Source organism: Poecile atricapillus, chromosome 20 (assembly GCF_030490865.1).
Source record: "Poecile atricapillus isolate bPoeAtr1 chromosome 20, bPoeAtr1.hap1, whole genome shotgun sequence".
NCBI classification, from domain to species: domain Eukaryota; kingdom Metazoa; phylum Chordata; class Aves; order Passeriformes; family Paridae; genus Poecile; species Poecile atricapillus.
In genome coordinates, this window is record NC_081268.1 from 4,914,206 (window position 1) to 4,926,408 (window position 12,203).

The following is a 12,203-nucleotide window of genomic DNA, read 5'->3' on the forward strand; positions in this document are numbered from 1 at the left end:
CTGGCTGTCCCTGAGACCCCGACAGTGATCCTCTCCTTAGACAGGGCTCCCCAAACCTCCAGACTGGCAGCACTACAGAGCTGAAGCAGCTGACTCAGCCAGCAGATGGGGAGTTACAAACCCTCTGGCTGGAATAGAAACCAGTTGAATCTGTGCTGATTCTCCCTTTGGGACATGGAAGTGTCAAGGCAGGACTGGACATGGTGGTGGCAGCATCCCCGTGGAGCTCAGCACGGAGCCACTGCTCTGGGGTGTGCAGAGGCTGCAGTGATGGCACCGTGCATGGAGCTGCTCCAGAGGGGAGCAGAGGGAAGGCTGCTCCTGCATGGGGAGGCTCCTGCATGGGTGGGAGCCAGTCTGGTGACTCTGCTGAGCTCCTGGGCCAGCAGCCCCAGGCAGGGCCCTCCTGTGGCTGGAGCCTGCCTGGCCACAGCTGACCAAGGCAGAAATCCCCCCAGAGCCAAAAGGCAGGGGTTCCCCTAAGCCTGGCCATGGGTAGCACAGAGCAGATGTGCAGAACTGGTGCCAAACAGGGCAGGGCAGTGGAGCAGGGTGGGAGCAGGGTCACTGCTGCAATTGTCCCCTCTGGGCATGCTGGTGGCATTGCCTGGAAGAGGGGGAACGAGTGGGAACCTCATCAGACATGTCTGAGGCTGCAGGGGGTGGCTCATCTACCTGGGGTGAAGGCTGGAAGTCCAAATTGCTGTTTGCCAAAGCTTTGCAGGCAGTAGCTTCTCCCCAAAGACATGTCCAGAATGGTGACCCAGCAGTGCTGTGCGGTTTGGGGAGGAAAAAGTCTCTTTGGTGTTTTCCAACACAGAAACCTGCTCTCTTTGTTGAACTGCCTGAGTAACTGGGTTAGCTGAAGCTCCACATCTCAAAAGGCTGATGGTAAAAGGGTGGTTTGGGATCTGAAACTAAGGTTAGAGCTGGACTTTCACTCGGGGAAACCAAAGCGTGATAGGAGAGCACTCCTTCCCACTCAGACAGGATTTTCTGTAGGGAGAAATCCTTTTAAAGTTTATTGGAAAATCATATCTATGCTATAGAATACAATGCAGATTTTAAAATACATAAATAGGAAGGATTTCCCTGAATACCTTTGGCTTCAAAAGTTGCCTATCAAAAGCTGTGGTACCTGGAGCTGCTGTAAGAACTGCTCTCCCAACTCTGGCCACACTTCCCAGCAAGTCTTCAGTCCATTCTCTTCTGGTTTTCCCATCTGGACACTGTTTCCTTTGAAGAGCAAAGTTTTTCTCAAAAGTAGTTTACTCTTCCTGAACACCTTCAAGGTAGGGGAAAACTTTCTGCTCACTGTACCAATTAAATCTACTTGACAGCTTCATTTTTATCACCGTGTCTTTTCCATCAGCAAGTGGAAATGATCCTTGTTTGGGGAGTAGCATCCCACTTTACAACAAGATGAATCCCGAACTGGGCATTTAAGGAAATTGTTGCAGGCTGTTGAGGGAAAATCCTGTTTGCTCAGCACTCTCTAATTTGAAGCTGAATTGTATTCTTTCACTTTTCTGTGAAGCCTTTCCTTTTAAAACACTGAGATCCTGCTGCACTCTGAAGTAGCCTCAGTGACAGAAGAGCAGTGTGTAATTTGCTGAGCAGCTAATAATGTACAACCCAAGGGTCTGGCCCCAAAGGCAAGAAGCCACTGATCCTGACTTCAAACAGTGTCCTCTGCAGCAACCCTGATGCTGAGGAGTGATTAAGGGTGAGAACAGAACCAAAAGTTCACAAATCCAGCTCCTTCTCCCACACTCAAAACCATCACCAGGATGGGTGCAAGGGGTGGATTGGGAAGCCTTCCTCTGGGTGGAAATGGCAGCAAGTTGTCTTTCCCAGGCTTTCCTCAAAGGAAAAGCGTTTTCAGGTGTTAATTTAATGGCTGGAGGCTTTGAGGGGGAAGAGGGGCTGATAGCACTTTGCAGCTGTGAAAAGGAAATCACTTCTTTCCCTCCCTACAAAGCTGCCAGGGGTGTCACAGGTGATCTGACAGCGGAGAGTGAATTTCTTGTGCTGCTGAATTTTTTAATTCATATAAATAATAAAGGCAAAGTGATCATCCCCAGGGCCGTATGAGTTCCACAATGAAGGGCAGTGGGGAGTTCCAACTCCCTCTTCTACGGCCAAGGATGGGTTTGTAACCAGCAGTGGGTAGTGCTGATTTATTCGAGGAGGAGGGAGAATATCCGCTTTTCTTAGAAAGGATTTTCCATTGGACTCGTACACAGGCTCTGCTTAGCCCATAGGATGTCCTTGATCCCTAGGGCATTCAAAAGGCTGAGAATACCTCGTGCTTTGTCCCCTGGTTTTACTTGAAACCAGCTAGAAGTCTGGTGGGCTGGGAAAGGGCTGTGGGTCTCTGCTCAGGGTACCAGAAGGGATGAATCCATCCTTTAACCACCAGAACATGCTGCGTCTTTATAAATGTTTTTGGAAGAGCATTGCTGAAGTAATACTTTTTCCCTTCTTATTTTAAAAACTTTTGGCTTTTAATCATCTCTAAACCCACAATCCCTTGTTTGCACCTAAACAGGTGTATGAAGATACAGATGGGTAGAGCTGTATGAGATGGGCTAAAAGTGCAGGGAAAAGGGTTTCTTAGCCCAAAGGTTTGTCTGCTTTTTCCAATTTTAGCACCCAGTCCACAGGAGAAACAGTCCTTTAGTACAAGCCTTATAACCACATGTCATTCAGAAAAGTTTAGCTAAGAACTAAACTAAACATCCAATTTAGCTGCGTGTGTAATGAATAAATAAAACCTTTTCCTTTCATGTACCCGTGCCAAAGTCAACAAGCTCTATTAGCTGATGAAACAATGCTGACTCCAAATAAAAATACCCCTGGCCCATCAATATGGGCTGAGAGCTCGGCCCTGCATCAGAGAGTGTTGTCTGAACATGAAATACTGTCTCAACACCTCTGTGAGGGGAAAAGGGCTCCCATTCCTGCAGCAAGGTGGGATCCCTGTGCTCTCACTGGGATGTCAAGGAGCAGCAAAACCATCCCATAATGAGCGTCTGTTATGGACACCTCTCCTGATTTCTGCTGGAATGATTTGGGAAGCCCTTGAGCTGCAAGGAGCTGGGACTGGGCTTTGGTGTTTGTTTGCTCCCCACTGCACGCCCCATGTGTGAATTCCCCACAAAACTTGAGGAATTTTTATCCTGTGTGCAAAACGCTGACGCTTGAAAGTGAAACTCCCAAAGGTCCCTGCTCGGTATCAAAGAAGTGTTTCAGCATCTCAGAGCATCTCAGCACCTGGGAGCAGCTGTGCCAGCCTCCTCCTCCTCCTGCCCAGGAGGGTGGGAAGGTGAAGGAACACCACGTCTCCCTTCTGCCCCATGGGGATGTGCAGCTTGGCCATTTCCCAGCTGGGCCTGCCCTGAAAACCCTTCTCCTTTGAAATGCACATTCAGCTGCTCCATGCCATGCCCTGCCTGTGATCTTTGAAGTCTCACCCCTCCCTCGACATCCTTGGTTTAAAAGATCTGCTCGCTATTAGTCTTCAGTCACACTTTCAGTTTCATTCAAGCTTTTATTTACTTATCCATTCGTCTTCCTGCTCCCACCTCTCCCCCTGCCCTGCCAGGAGGTAAAGTACAATTCATTTTTCAGGTGACCCTGCCAGGAAGGCATTGACATGAATAGGAACAAGTTCAGAAACGGTGGAAAAAGCAAAACCCTTGACTTTAATAAGCAGCAAAACGCTTCCCAATCAGAAGGAAGCAGCCAGATGTGACCAGAATTGCTACAAAACACCAAGGAGGGTCCTCCAAATAATTCCTGCCATCTCTTGAAGGCTCCTGGTGCAGAAGTCCTGGGGGCACTGCTGGAGCTGTGGCAGGGCAGTGCAGGATCCCCTGGGCTGTGCAGCCTCGCAGGACGCACTCGCTGTCTGACAAGGTCCTGACTGTCACCAAGACTCTGCTCCTCGCCTGCCCTGCCTGGGGACATGGTGCAGCTAACTCCTGTCTGGCTGCCTTGAGCATGGAGGGGTGTTTGTGTGTCTTCAGTTTTGATTGCAGCTGTCGGAGTAGGGCAGGAGCCCCGCTGGGCTGCGCTTAATTCTGAGTAACGCGAGTTTAACTGCACGGACAGTCCCCTGCTGTTTTGAAAGACACCTAAGAAAGCAATACAGTCACCGTAAGAACTTCTCTGCTGGAAAGCCAGGCTCCTATGAGAACCCACCTGTTACAAGGAAATAATTAAAAGCTGAAGAGAAAGGATAAGAGGACACCAAAAGGCACCTGAGCAGGTTGGCAGCAAGGAGCTGCCCTGGCTTTATGAGAGCTGCTCGCCCTCCCCTCTGGCAGCGAGGGCCGGGGCTCGGAGGCTGTAACGATCTGTGGACAGAAACATCGATTTTTGTCCAGCACTTCCTTAGTGCAGGGGGAGCAGAACTCCGCTCACATCCTCTGTGGGCTCGGCTCCCTCCCCCTGCACGTCGATAGGTGTCAAGTCACCACCCAGCACCGGCGATGGAAGGACCATTTCTTGCTGATTCCACTTTCCGCTGACCATAAGGGGATGCTCAGCAGTAAGTGGCCACATGTCATTCTCAATGACAGAGGTCGTGAAAATCTACCTTGATGGCCTCCCAGCCCACACCAGTCCAGTGCTAAGGCTGTGCTGGAGCCTGGATCTCTCCTGCAGCCACCTCCTACTCTGTGCACTGAGTGCTGGGTGGGCTCCTTGCTCACCTCAGCAGGGCTGCTCTTCCTCTGCTTTGCTTTTCTAACTCTTTAGTCCTCTGGAGAGAATAGCACTGGTGTAAGATGGGGGAGAAATGGCCATGAATATAGTGGTATTTCACAAACCCATCCCAAAAATTCTAAAAAATACCTTGCAATATATTATTCCTGTTCTTAGCTTGATTATTCACCAGGGAATTGCTCAGGGACATTGCTGTGAGCATTGGTTTCTGTTTTGGGAAGCGAGAGCCAGGCCAGGCTGGGGTGAGGCAGGGACAGGAAGGCAAATCCATGTTTTGCATTTGTGTAGCTCTCATTCACGGCTGTACACGGTGTTTGCAAGTGTTACAGCACATGGCAGGCGTATGCTACAAGGAAATACTGCTGGTGCCCAGAATAGAAAGATTTCAGCTCAGTATTGACTGAATCAAGAGATGCAAAGAGCTGATTGCAGTTTGTGTCTTTTGCTTCCTTGGAGGTCAGTGGAGCTGAAGTCTGGAGCATTCTTAACCAGAGAGGGTTTGCAAAGAGCTGCAGCGAGTGTAGTGGGAAATAATCTGCTGTTCTCCTTTTAATCCTTCTGCAGACAGTCAGTTAAATGGAAATACAGACTGACCCATCAATAGTTAACGGTTTTATTTGCAACCTTGGACTTAATCTTTCTTTTCAAACGATCTTTTAAAAGGGAAAGCTGCTACTTATCTGGAATTAGTGGAAATGTCTTCCCTGGTACTAATGAGAGCCCTTAGGCTGGAGGGAACTGGGTAACTACTGGCAGCGTGTTCTGATGATCATAAATGTTTGGCATTCCTTGCTGTTGAAGGAGCATTTTTCTCTTGGATTTTTAAGAGGTTCCCTGACTGGCTGGGCCCAGGATATTTCCTCAGGTGCAAACTGAGGCATGGGGTATCACTGGCAATAGAAAATGGGACTCCCTGCACTGTTTTAGAGGGAGAACTCCCCTTCTCATTATAATAAAAGAATAATATACTCTTTTAGAAGACACTCTTAGTCCAGTGCTCAGCCCAGTGGAAACCCTGCCAGCATGGGATGGCTTGGTGTCTGTCCCATAAATGTGTGCCTGGACCACTCCTGGGGGACCTTTGGGAGGGGGCATTACTGTTTTGCTCTTTGCTTTGACCCCTGAACACTTTAACAATGTAAAACCTTGTGAATTATAAATCAAATGTTCCTGCTGAGCTTTGTGGTGCACGGAATGAAATGCAATGATTAATATTTAAGAGAAAATAAGTTAAAGATTTTAACTACAAGGGCAAATGTCTGTCCACAAAGCCCTTTCATGTGAAGGCTATAAGAGAGGGAGAAGCACATTTTCAGGGGCTTTAGTGAAATTTGTGGCTGTCAGACCAACTGCCAGAGCTGTGGGTGTGCAGGGGCCAAACTACCCCATTGCCCTGCCCTTCACCCTGCCTCAAACTGAGACCATCTGCCCACATCCTATAAAATAAGTGCTGGAGCAACCCTTTGGGATGGGACTGGCAAGCACACTCACAATCAGCAAGTAGAGGAGCAGCTCAGATTGTGTGCTTGCAGGGGCAGAGCTTTCCCAAAATCCAGACCTCGCCCAGGACTTGCTCAGCCCTCCCTGGCTCTTCCTTGCCCTCCCCTTGGCATGTCCCATCCCTGCTGCAGGACTGGCACAGCAGTCCCGGGATGGGCAGGGCGCCTGCTCCCCGCTCTGCAGGCTGACAGCTCCAGGCAGTGGCCACCGTGGCCACCCCGACCCAGAACATCCTAACAGCGGCACCTGGGCTGGACACTGCCTCCAGCCACCAGCAGAGTCTGTTCTAAGCCAGCAAATAAGGAGGGAAACACTTACATGGGTGCAGAACCTCTCTGGAGGGTCCCCACAAGTGATTCCTGCCGGGTCCACCCGCACAGTCACGTAATCCTTCATCCGCATGGCCTTGGGCTGGCAAGCATAAAACTCCCATGAGGGGCCATCGTCCGTGGTCACCCAGGACTTGCAAATGTCATACTGTCCCATGGCCAGGGGGACGCAGTGCACGAGGAGAGCAGCCAGGTAGAGCATGGCAGCTGTGGCCAAGCGCTGGATCCCTGGGCAAGGGCAGTGCCAAGAGTCCCGAGGAGGGCGGCTACTGAGCTAGGGGTGGCTCTCGGGATCAGCATGGAAACTCCTCATCTAAAAATGCTCCAGTCGAAGGAGATCCAGACAGTGACAGGGATGATTCCGCTCTGCACGCTGGATCTGGATGTGGAAAGTTCTTCTCGGCACAGAAGCCAACTTTGCAATTCACTTGATTGGGAAAGTTTTGGCCAGAGTTGCTGATCAGTGGTCAGAAGTCTTCCTTAACCTCATTTTTCCCCCTGTTATTGTACGAAAGGTCTTCCAATCAGCATGAAAATATCTAGAGGTGACTCCAGTCAATCAATACAAAGATCAAGTTCTGAGTTGCTGATGAAATTTGATAGGAGTAAATTAGAGAGGCTGTGAGATGGTGCTGGATCAGATTTTTCTCAACCTTCTGCTCCAAACGTGTCGCTGTGGAAAGTGTCTTAAACTCTGTCTGCCTTAATTATTGGGGTGTTTGAACATTAGCATATAAAATAAATAGAGCATCTGGTCATCAGTACTACTCTGACAAGAGAGACTGCTTGGAGCTAAAATTCCTTTTTCCCAAAGGATGGTTGTCTCAGCTCGAACAGGTCCGGTGGCCAGGTCCGTGGTGGTCCCAGCAGGTGCTGGGTGGTCACTGGGGTGACTGGGGCAGGGCTGGCCTTGGATTTTCCTGCTGTGTCCTGTGGTGGTGGCGAGGATTCCCGTTCAGTTCTGCCTTTTGGCAACAGAGCACCAACCTCCCAAAGCCTTCAGCTGCAAGCCATGGGACTACCTGAGAGCTCCTCTCTCTCCCATGGTCAGGGCAAAGGCAGAGCTCATCAGCACGAGGGACCTGCAAGAAATTGGAAGACAAATTAGATGGGAGCAAGGGGGGATAGCTGGAGCAACAAGAACAGGGGTCCCTCAGGAGGCAGAGCCCTCAGCTGGGCTTGCCAAGCCACCAGACAGGTTTTTGTAACAGGGAGATATACAACTTTAATAAAAATCAATCCATAGTAAGATGCTTATGGCTTTTCTGCTGTCTGGGAGAAGGGAAGGAGCGCTGCCCAATTTAAGGTATCTGCTTTGCAACAGCAGCTGTTCAACAGGAGCTGTAATGGGTCTTCAAATAATATCAAGAAGCAGCTATGGGTCATTAGAAGATGGGGAATATGCAGACAGAGTAGGGATAGACAGACAAATTGATAGTCCTAAAAAGATAAGCAAATAAAAAAGACAGCTGGGGAGACAGATACATTGTCCAGCAGCCCCACATATGATTTATCTGAACAATAACATTTAATAAAAAACAAATTAAAGTCCTAATAACATTTAGGTTCACCTAATACAAAGAGCAATGACCTTCCCAGTATTCTTTTCAGGTTAGAACAACATTTCTGCAATTTTGTTGTCTTTCCAGTAGAGCTATAAAAATTGTAAGTAATTACAAAACAAAATGACAAAGAACCGTAGCGGGGAGGGGGAAAAAGTCAAACCTTCTCTCAGTAATAGATTCAGGAGGGAGATCTCATCTTAGAAGGTGGGAGGCACATATCCAGAACACAAATTTACCTTTGGATAATTCCCTTCCTATTTCTTTCCCCAACTTTTCTTTCACAATTGAGGCATATCTACTTCAGCAGCACGCTTAGCATTTGCTTTCTCATGAAGCTCAGTTACTAAAGCTCAGAAACTCCAGGTTAACAGATGCATTGATCCATGTTCAGGGGCTTCACACTGCTCTGTTACCATCTCCCCTTTCCCCCCTTTTTGCTTGAAAGATTGCTGATTGAGATGAATGAGTTCAGAAAAGAGAAGCTGTCTCTCATGCTTCATTGCCAGCTCTCAACGAAGAGCCTGTTATAGCTGCATTGGACCTGAATAAACTCCCAGAAAAAGAATAGACTGGCTGCTATTTTTATATTATGAGTAAATGTAGTAAAAATAATAAGCCAGTGTGACACAGTGTTTATAAGTCCTACTTACATCAGAGCTGTCTTTTCAGTTATAACAAGTCAGTTCCTAATTATTACATCAAACTGGTCACTGCCAAGTGCCTGATAACAGCAGAGAGTGAGACTCCAGTATTGTGTAGAAAACAAGCAGGGTAGTTTTAATGAGGACTCCAGTGCTGTTAAGTTCATGGATCTATTTTCACAGCCTCAACAATTATATCTTGCACTTGAACGGCTGTCAGGGAAAAACCCAGGTAGAAAGGATCTATAATATCTATTAGTGTCTTGTTATGCTGGCTAAATGTCACAGATTCCCAGGGAAATGAAAATTTGCTGGAAAAATGCATTTACTGTCAGACCATCAGCCAGGCAAGTGGGTTTGGGGCGAAGTCTGTGGCTCAACACTCCCTCAGCCAGTCCAGTCTCTTTGCAGAAATAGTTGGAGTGTTGCTCTGGAATGAGCCAACATACTGCAAACGGGGCAGAGAGGCTCCCCACATTAAAGGTTTCACCCTGCTTGATTTGGTTTGGTTCTTAGAAAATAAATCTTCACCTGATAGATATTATTAAGAAACTGCAGTTCATGGGAACAAATAGAATCAATGCTCTTTGTTCTCTTTGAAGAGTACTCAGCACTCACTGGGGACTGATAGCCGGAGTATTAAAAACACAAAATTAGATTGTGTCTTGACTTAGCTGGCTCTGGGTTTTTTTCTTATTATTGGATTAACACCCTATTGAAATAAAAGGACAACACTGAGCAACAACTGAGCTGCTCTCAGATTAAGAGCAGAAAGTAAACTCAATGAAGGAGTTTTTAATTTTCTCTCAGAAGTGTTGCTCTCCCCATGAACTCTGCGCTCTCCCCCCGCGCTCATGGAGCCGGAGTTGTTCTCCTCTTTCCCGTGCTGACCATCCCTTCCCCGCGCCCTGGACACCGAATTTGGGGACAGCCTCGGGGGTCCGGGAGCCCGAACCCCGCGATAACGCTGCGCGGCTCGCAGCCGAAACCCTGGAAATCCCGCTGGCATCCCGCCGCTCTCCCTGATGGATTCGCGGTTCCCGGCAAAAGCCGATGCCGCTCCCGCTCCGCCCCATCCTCCCCGCTTTCTTTTCCACGAAAGGACTTTGGGGGGGCTGCACGGACCGGGAGGGGATCGGCGGGGCGGGGTGAGCCGGGCTGGGGGAGCCCCCCGGCTTCTCAAACTCCGAAGTGGGAAAATAAACCTCATCCGGCGGCGGGGGGACGGGGATGTTCCGGGGAGGGGGACAGAGAGCGGGACACCCCAGGAAAGCGTGGGAACAACTTGGGAGGCGCGGGGGGACCCGCAGCGTTCGGGGCTGGGGCAGATGCCGGCGCTGCCCGCCCCCCCCTCCGCCCCCGCTTTCCCCCCATGCCCGGCGCTCTGCGGGTCCTTACCGGCAGGGAGCTCTGCGGCGCGGGGCTCCCGGCGGAGCAGCGAACTTCGGGGCCGGGGGAACCCCAAAACACACCCCCAGCCCTGCCCAGCCCTGCCCAGCCCAGCCCTGCCCTGCCCAGCCCCGCGGGCAGGCGCTGCGCCGCCGGCCCCCAAGGGCAGATGGCCGGGGGAGCTTTGTGCAATCCCCGCTCCCCTCGCAAGTTAATGCCGAGGCTGAAATCCCTTTTGCTCTCACTTTCAATCACAATCGGAGCTTTTATCTCCGTGCCTGATCCCGGCTGCGTAACTTCCTCTGTGCAGCTTTAGCACACACCATCCCACCGGCGGCAATGGGCTTCTTAAAGGTGCAGGAGGAAATGCAGGGGGGGAGGAGGAGGAGGAGGGAGGGAAAAGCACCCGAGGAAGAGGAGGCTGCGAGCGAGAGCCTTCAGCCCCGGCGGCCCCGCGGCTCCCGGTGAAGCATCCGCTCCGTCCCGCTGCCCCCGGTTGGATAAAGCAGCCGGGAATGCCGCTCCTCGGGGCTTCTCTTTTATTTTTTTTCCTTTAAGAGATAAAAAAAAATAAAAAAAAAAATTTAAAATTATGAGCTCATGTTTGCTCCAGAGAGGGAAAAAAAAATATATATCACCAGTCACGAGGGTTTCCCCACACGTGTAAATCCTCGCTTGATGTGCCCTGAATATTTTGGGGAGGCTTCTGCTGGCGAAGATGCTGTAAATGAGGCTGCGTGCGTGTGTGTTGGGGGAAGAGGGGGTGGTTGGAATTAATAGGATAAACAAAGCAGGAACTCGGAGATGGGGAAGTCAAATGGCTGGGAAATGCTTCTTACTGGTGGGAATGTGCTGTGAGATTTAGCTGAACCAGGTTTTGCTTTGGAAAGGTGGGGGATGAACATGCTGGGCTGGGAGGTGGAAGCACCTTCCAGCACGGGGCTGAAGGAGCAGCTGGGGTTGCTTAGGTCAGTTCTGTTGTGTCCATGCTGAGGGGCAGAGGAGGCTCCAGATGTGGACAAGGTGGATAAAACTGTGGCAGGTAAAGGTCCAGGTTTTCCCTGCACCAGACAGCTGCTGAAGACAGAATTCCTGAGCAGCAACAGGTCTTTGACACGTGGATAAATGATAGTTCATGGATAAACGACAGTTCTTGTATGGGGAGGAAAACCAAAGAATCACCACTGCCTCCTATGTATACAACCACCAAAAAATGACTGCTCCTTCCTAACCAAGAATTCAATAATTTCTATGCCAGAAAATGCGTTGTCCATCTTACACGTGGTTTGAACCTCATGCACTCAGTATTTTGTTAAATGGTTTCCTTTGACCCATTTCCCTGAGGTCTCTGGGTGACATCTCCCCTATAAGAGTCCCTGGAAAACACACAATTCATCCTGCAACCAGACAGAGGTGATTTAAAGCTCTTCTGGGAAACGCTTCCCATATTCTGGAGCATAAGTGAGATTTATGAAATGCTGGCATTGTGTCTTGATTGTGGCCCAGCTTAAACACGACGCTGATGCACAGGGTGGTCTTTATCTGCAAGGATGTCTTTGATTCTGGCTCAGTTTCCACTCCAGGACACGGTCCGACACTTTCCACGTGGTAACTTCTTCTTGTAAACACTTATTTTACAGCAGCAGTACAGCTTAAGTGAGAAGCACTGGCTGGGAATCCAGGGCTAATATTCCTGGATTTCACTTTGTGCCTTTAGGTCTGCTCTGTAGTAATGACTCCCCTGGAAATTCCCCACGTCTCCCTTATTACTTCTTTATTAGTTATTATGGTACAGTAACAGGATAAAAAGGAGTTGGTATTTCATTTTCATTCCCTCTAATAGCCACGGCAAAGACCAAGTGGTGTGCTGATTATTGACATCAGAGTTAAGTGATATGCACGCATCATTAGGTTTCAATTGGAAAGAATAACAGCACAGTGTGAGTCGTCACACTTCTAAACTCCGTGGCATTTAAGGAAAAACCAAAGTCGTTTTTCACAGCCCTTCGAGCTCAAAAGATCACAAGCTGGCAATAATACTTGTATAG

General features: G+C 49.4%; 1 protein-coding gene across 8 annotated transcripts in view; it reads right to left on the reverse strand.

The window, feature by feature from the left end:
• The window catches only part of NTNG2 (netrin G2), a 46,800-nt gene extending 36,218 nt beyond the window's left edge, over positions 1 to 10,582 (reverse strand). For 3 of the 8 annotated variants that reach the window (XM_058853874.1, XM_058853873.1, XM_058853872.1), the window contains exons 1-2: positions 10,401 to 10,524; positions 6,550 to 7,642 (exon numbers count right to left, since the gene is read on the reverse strand). In XM_058853874.1, the coding sequence (XP_058709857.1) occupies positions 6,550 to 6,762 (213 nt within the window). In that variant the 5' untranslated portion in view covers positions 6,763 to 7,642; positions 10,401 to 10,524. Of the gene's footprint in view, positions 1 to 6,549; positions 7,643 to 8,361; positions 8,442 to 10,164 lie in introns of those variants that run through there. The other 5 variants (XM_058853871.1, XM_058853868.1, XM_058853869.1 and 2 more) reach the window with 4 other exon arrangements.
• Between the last annotated feature and the right edge of the window lie 1,621 nt (positions 10,583 to 12,203).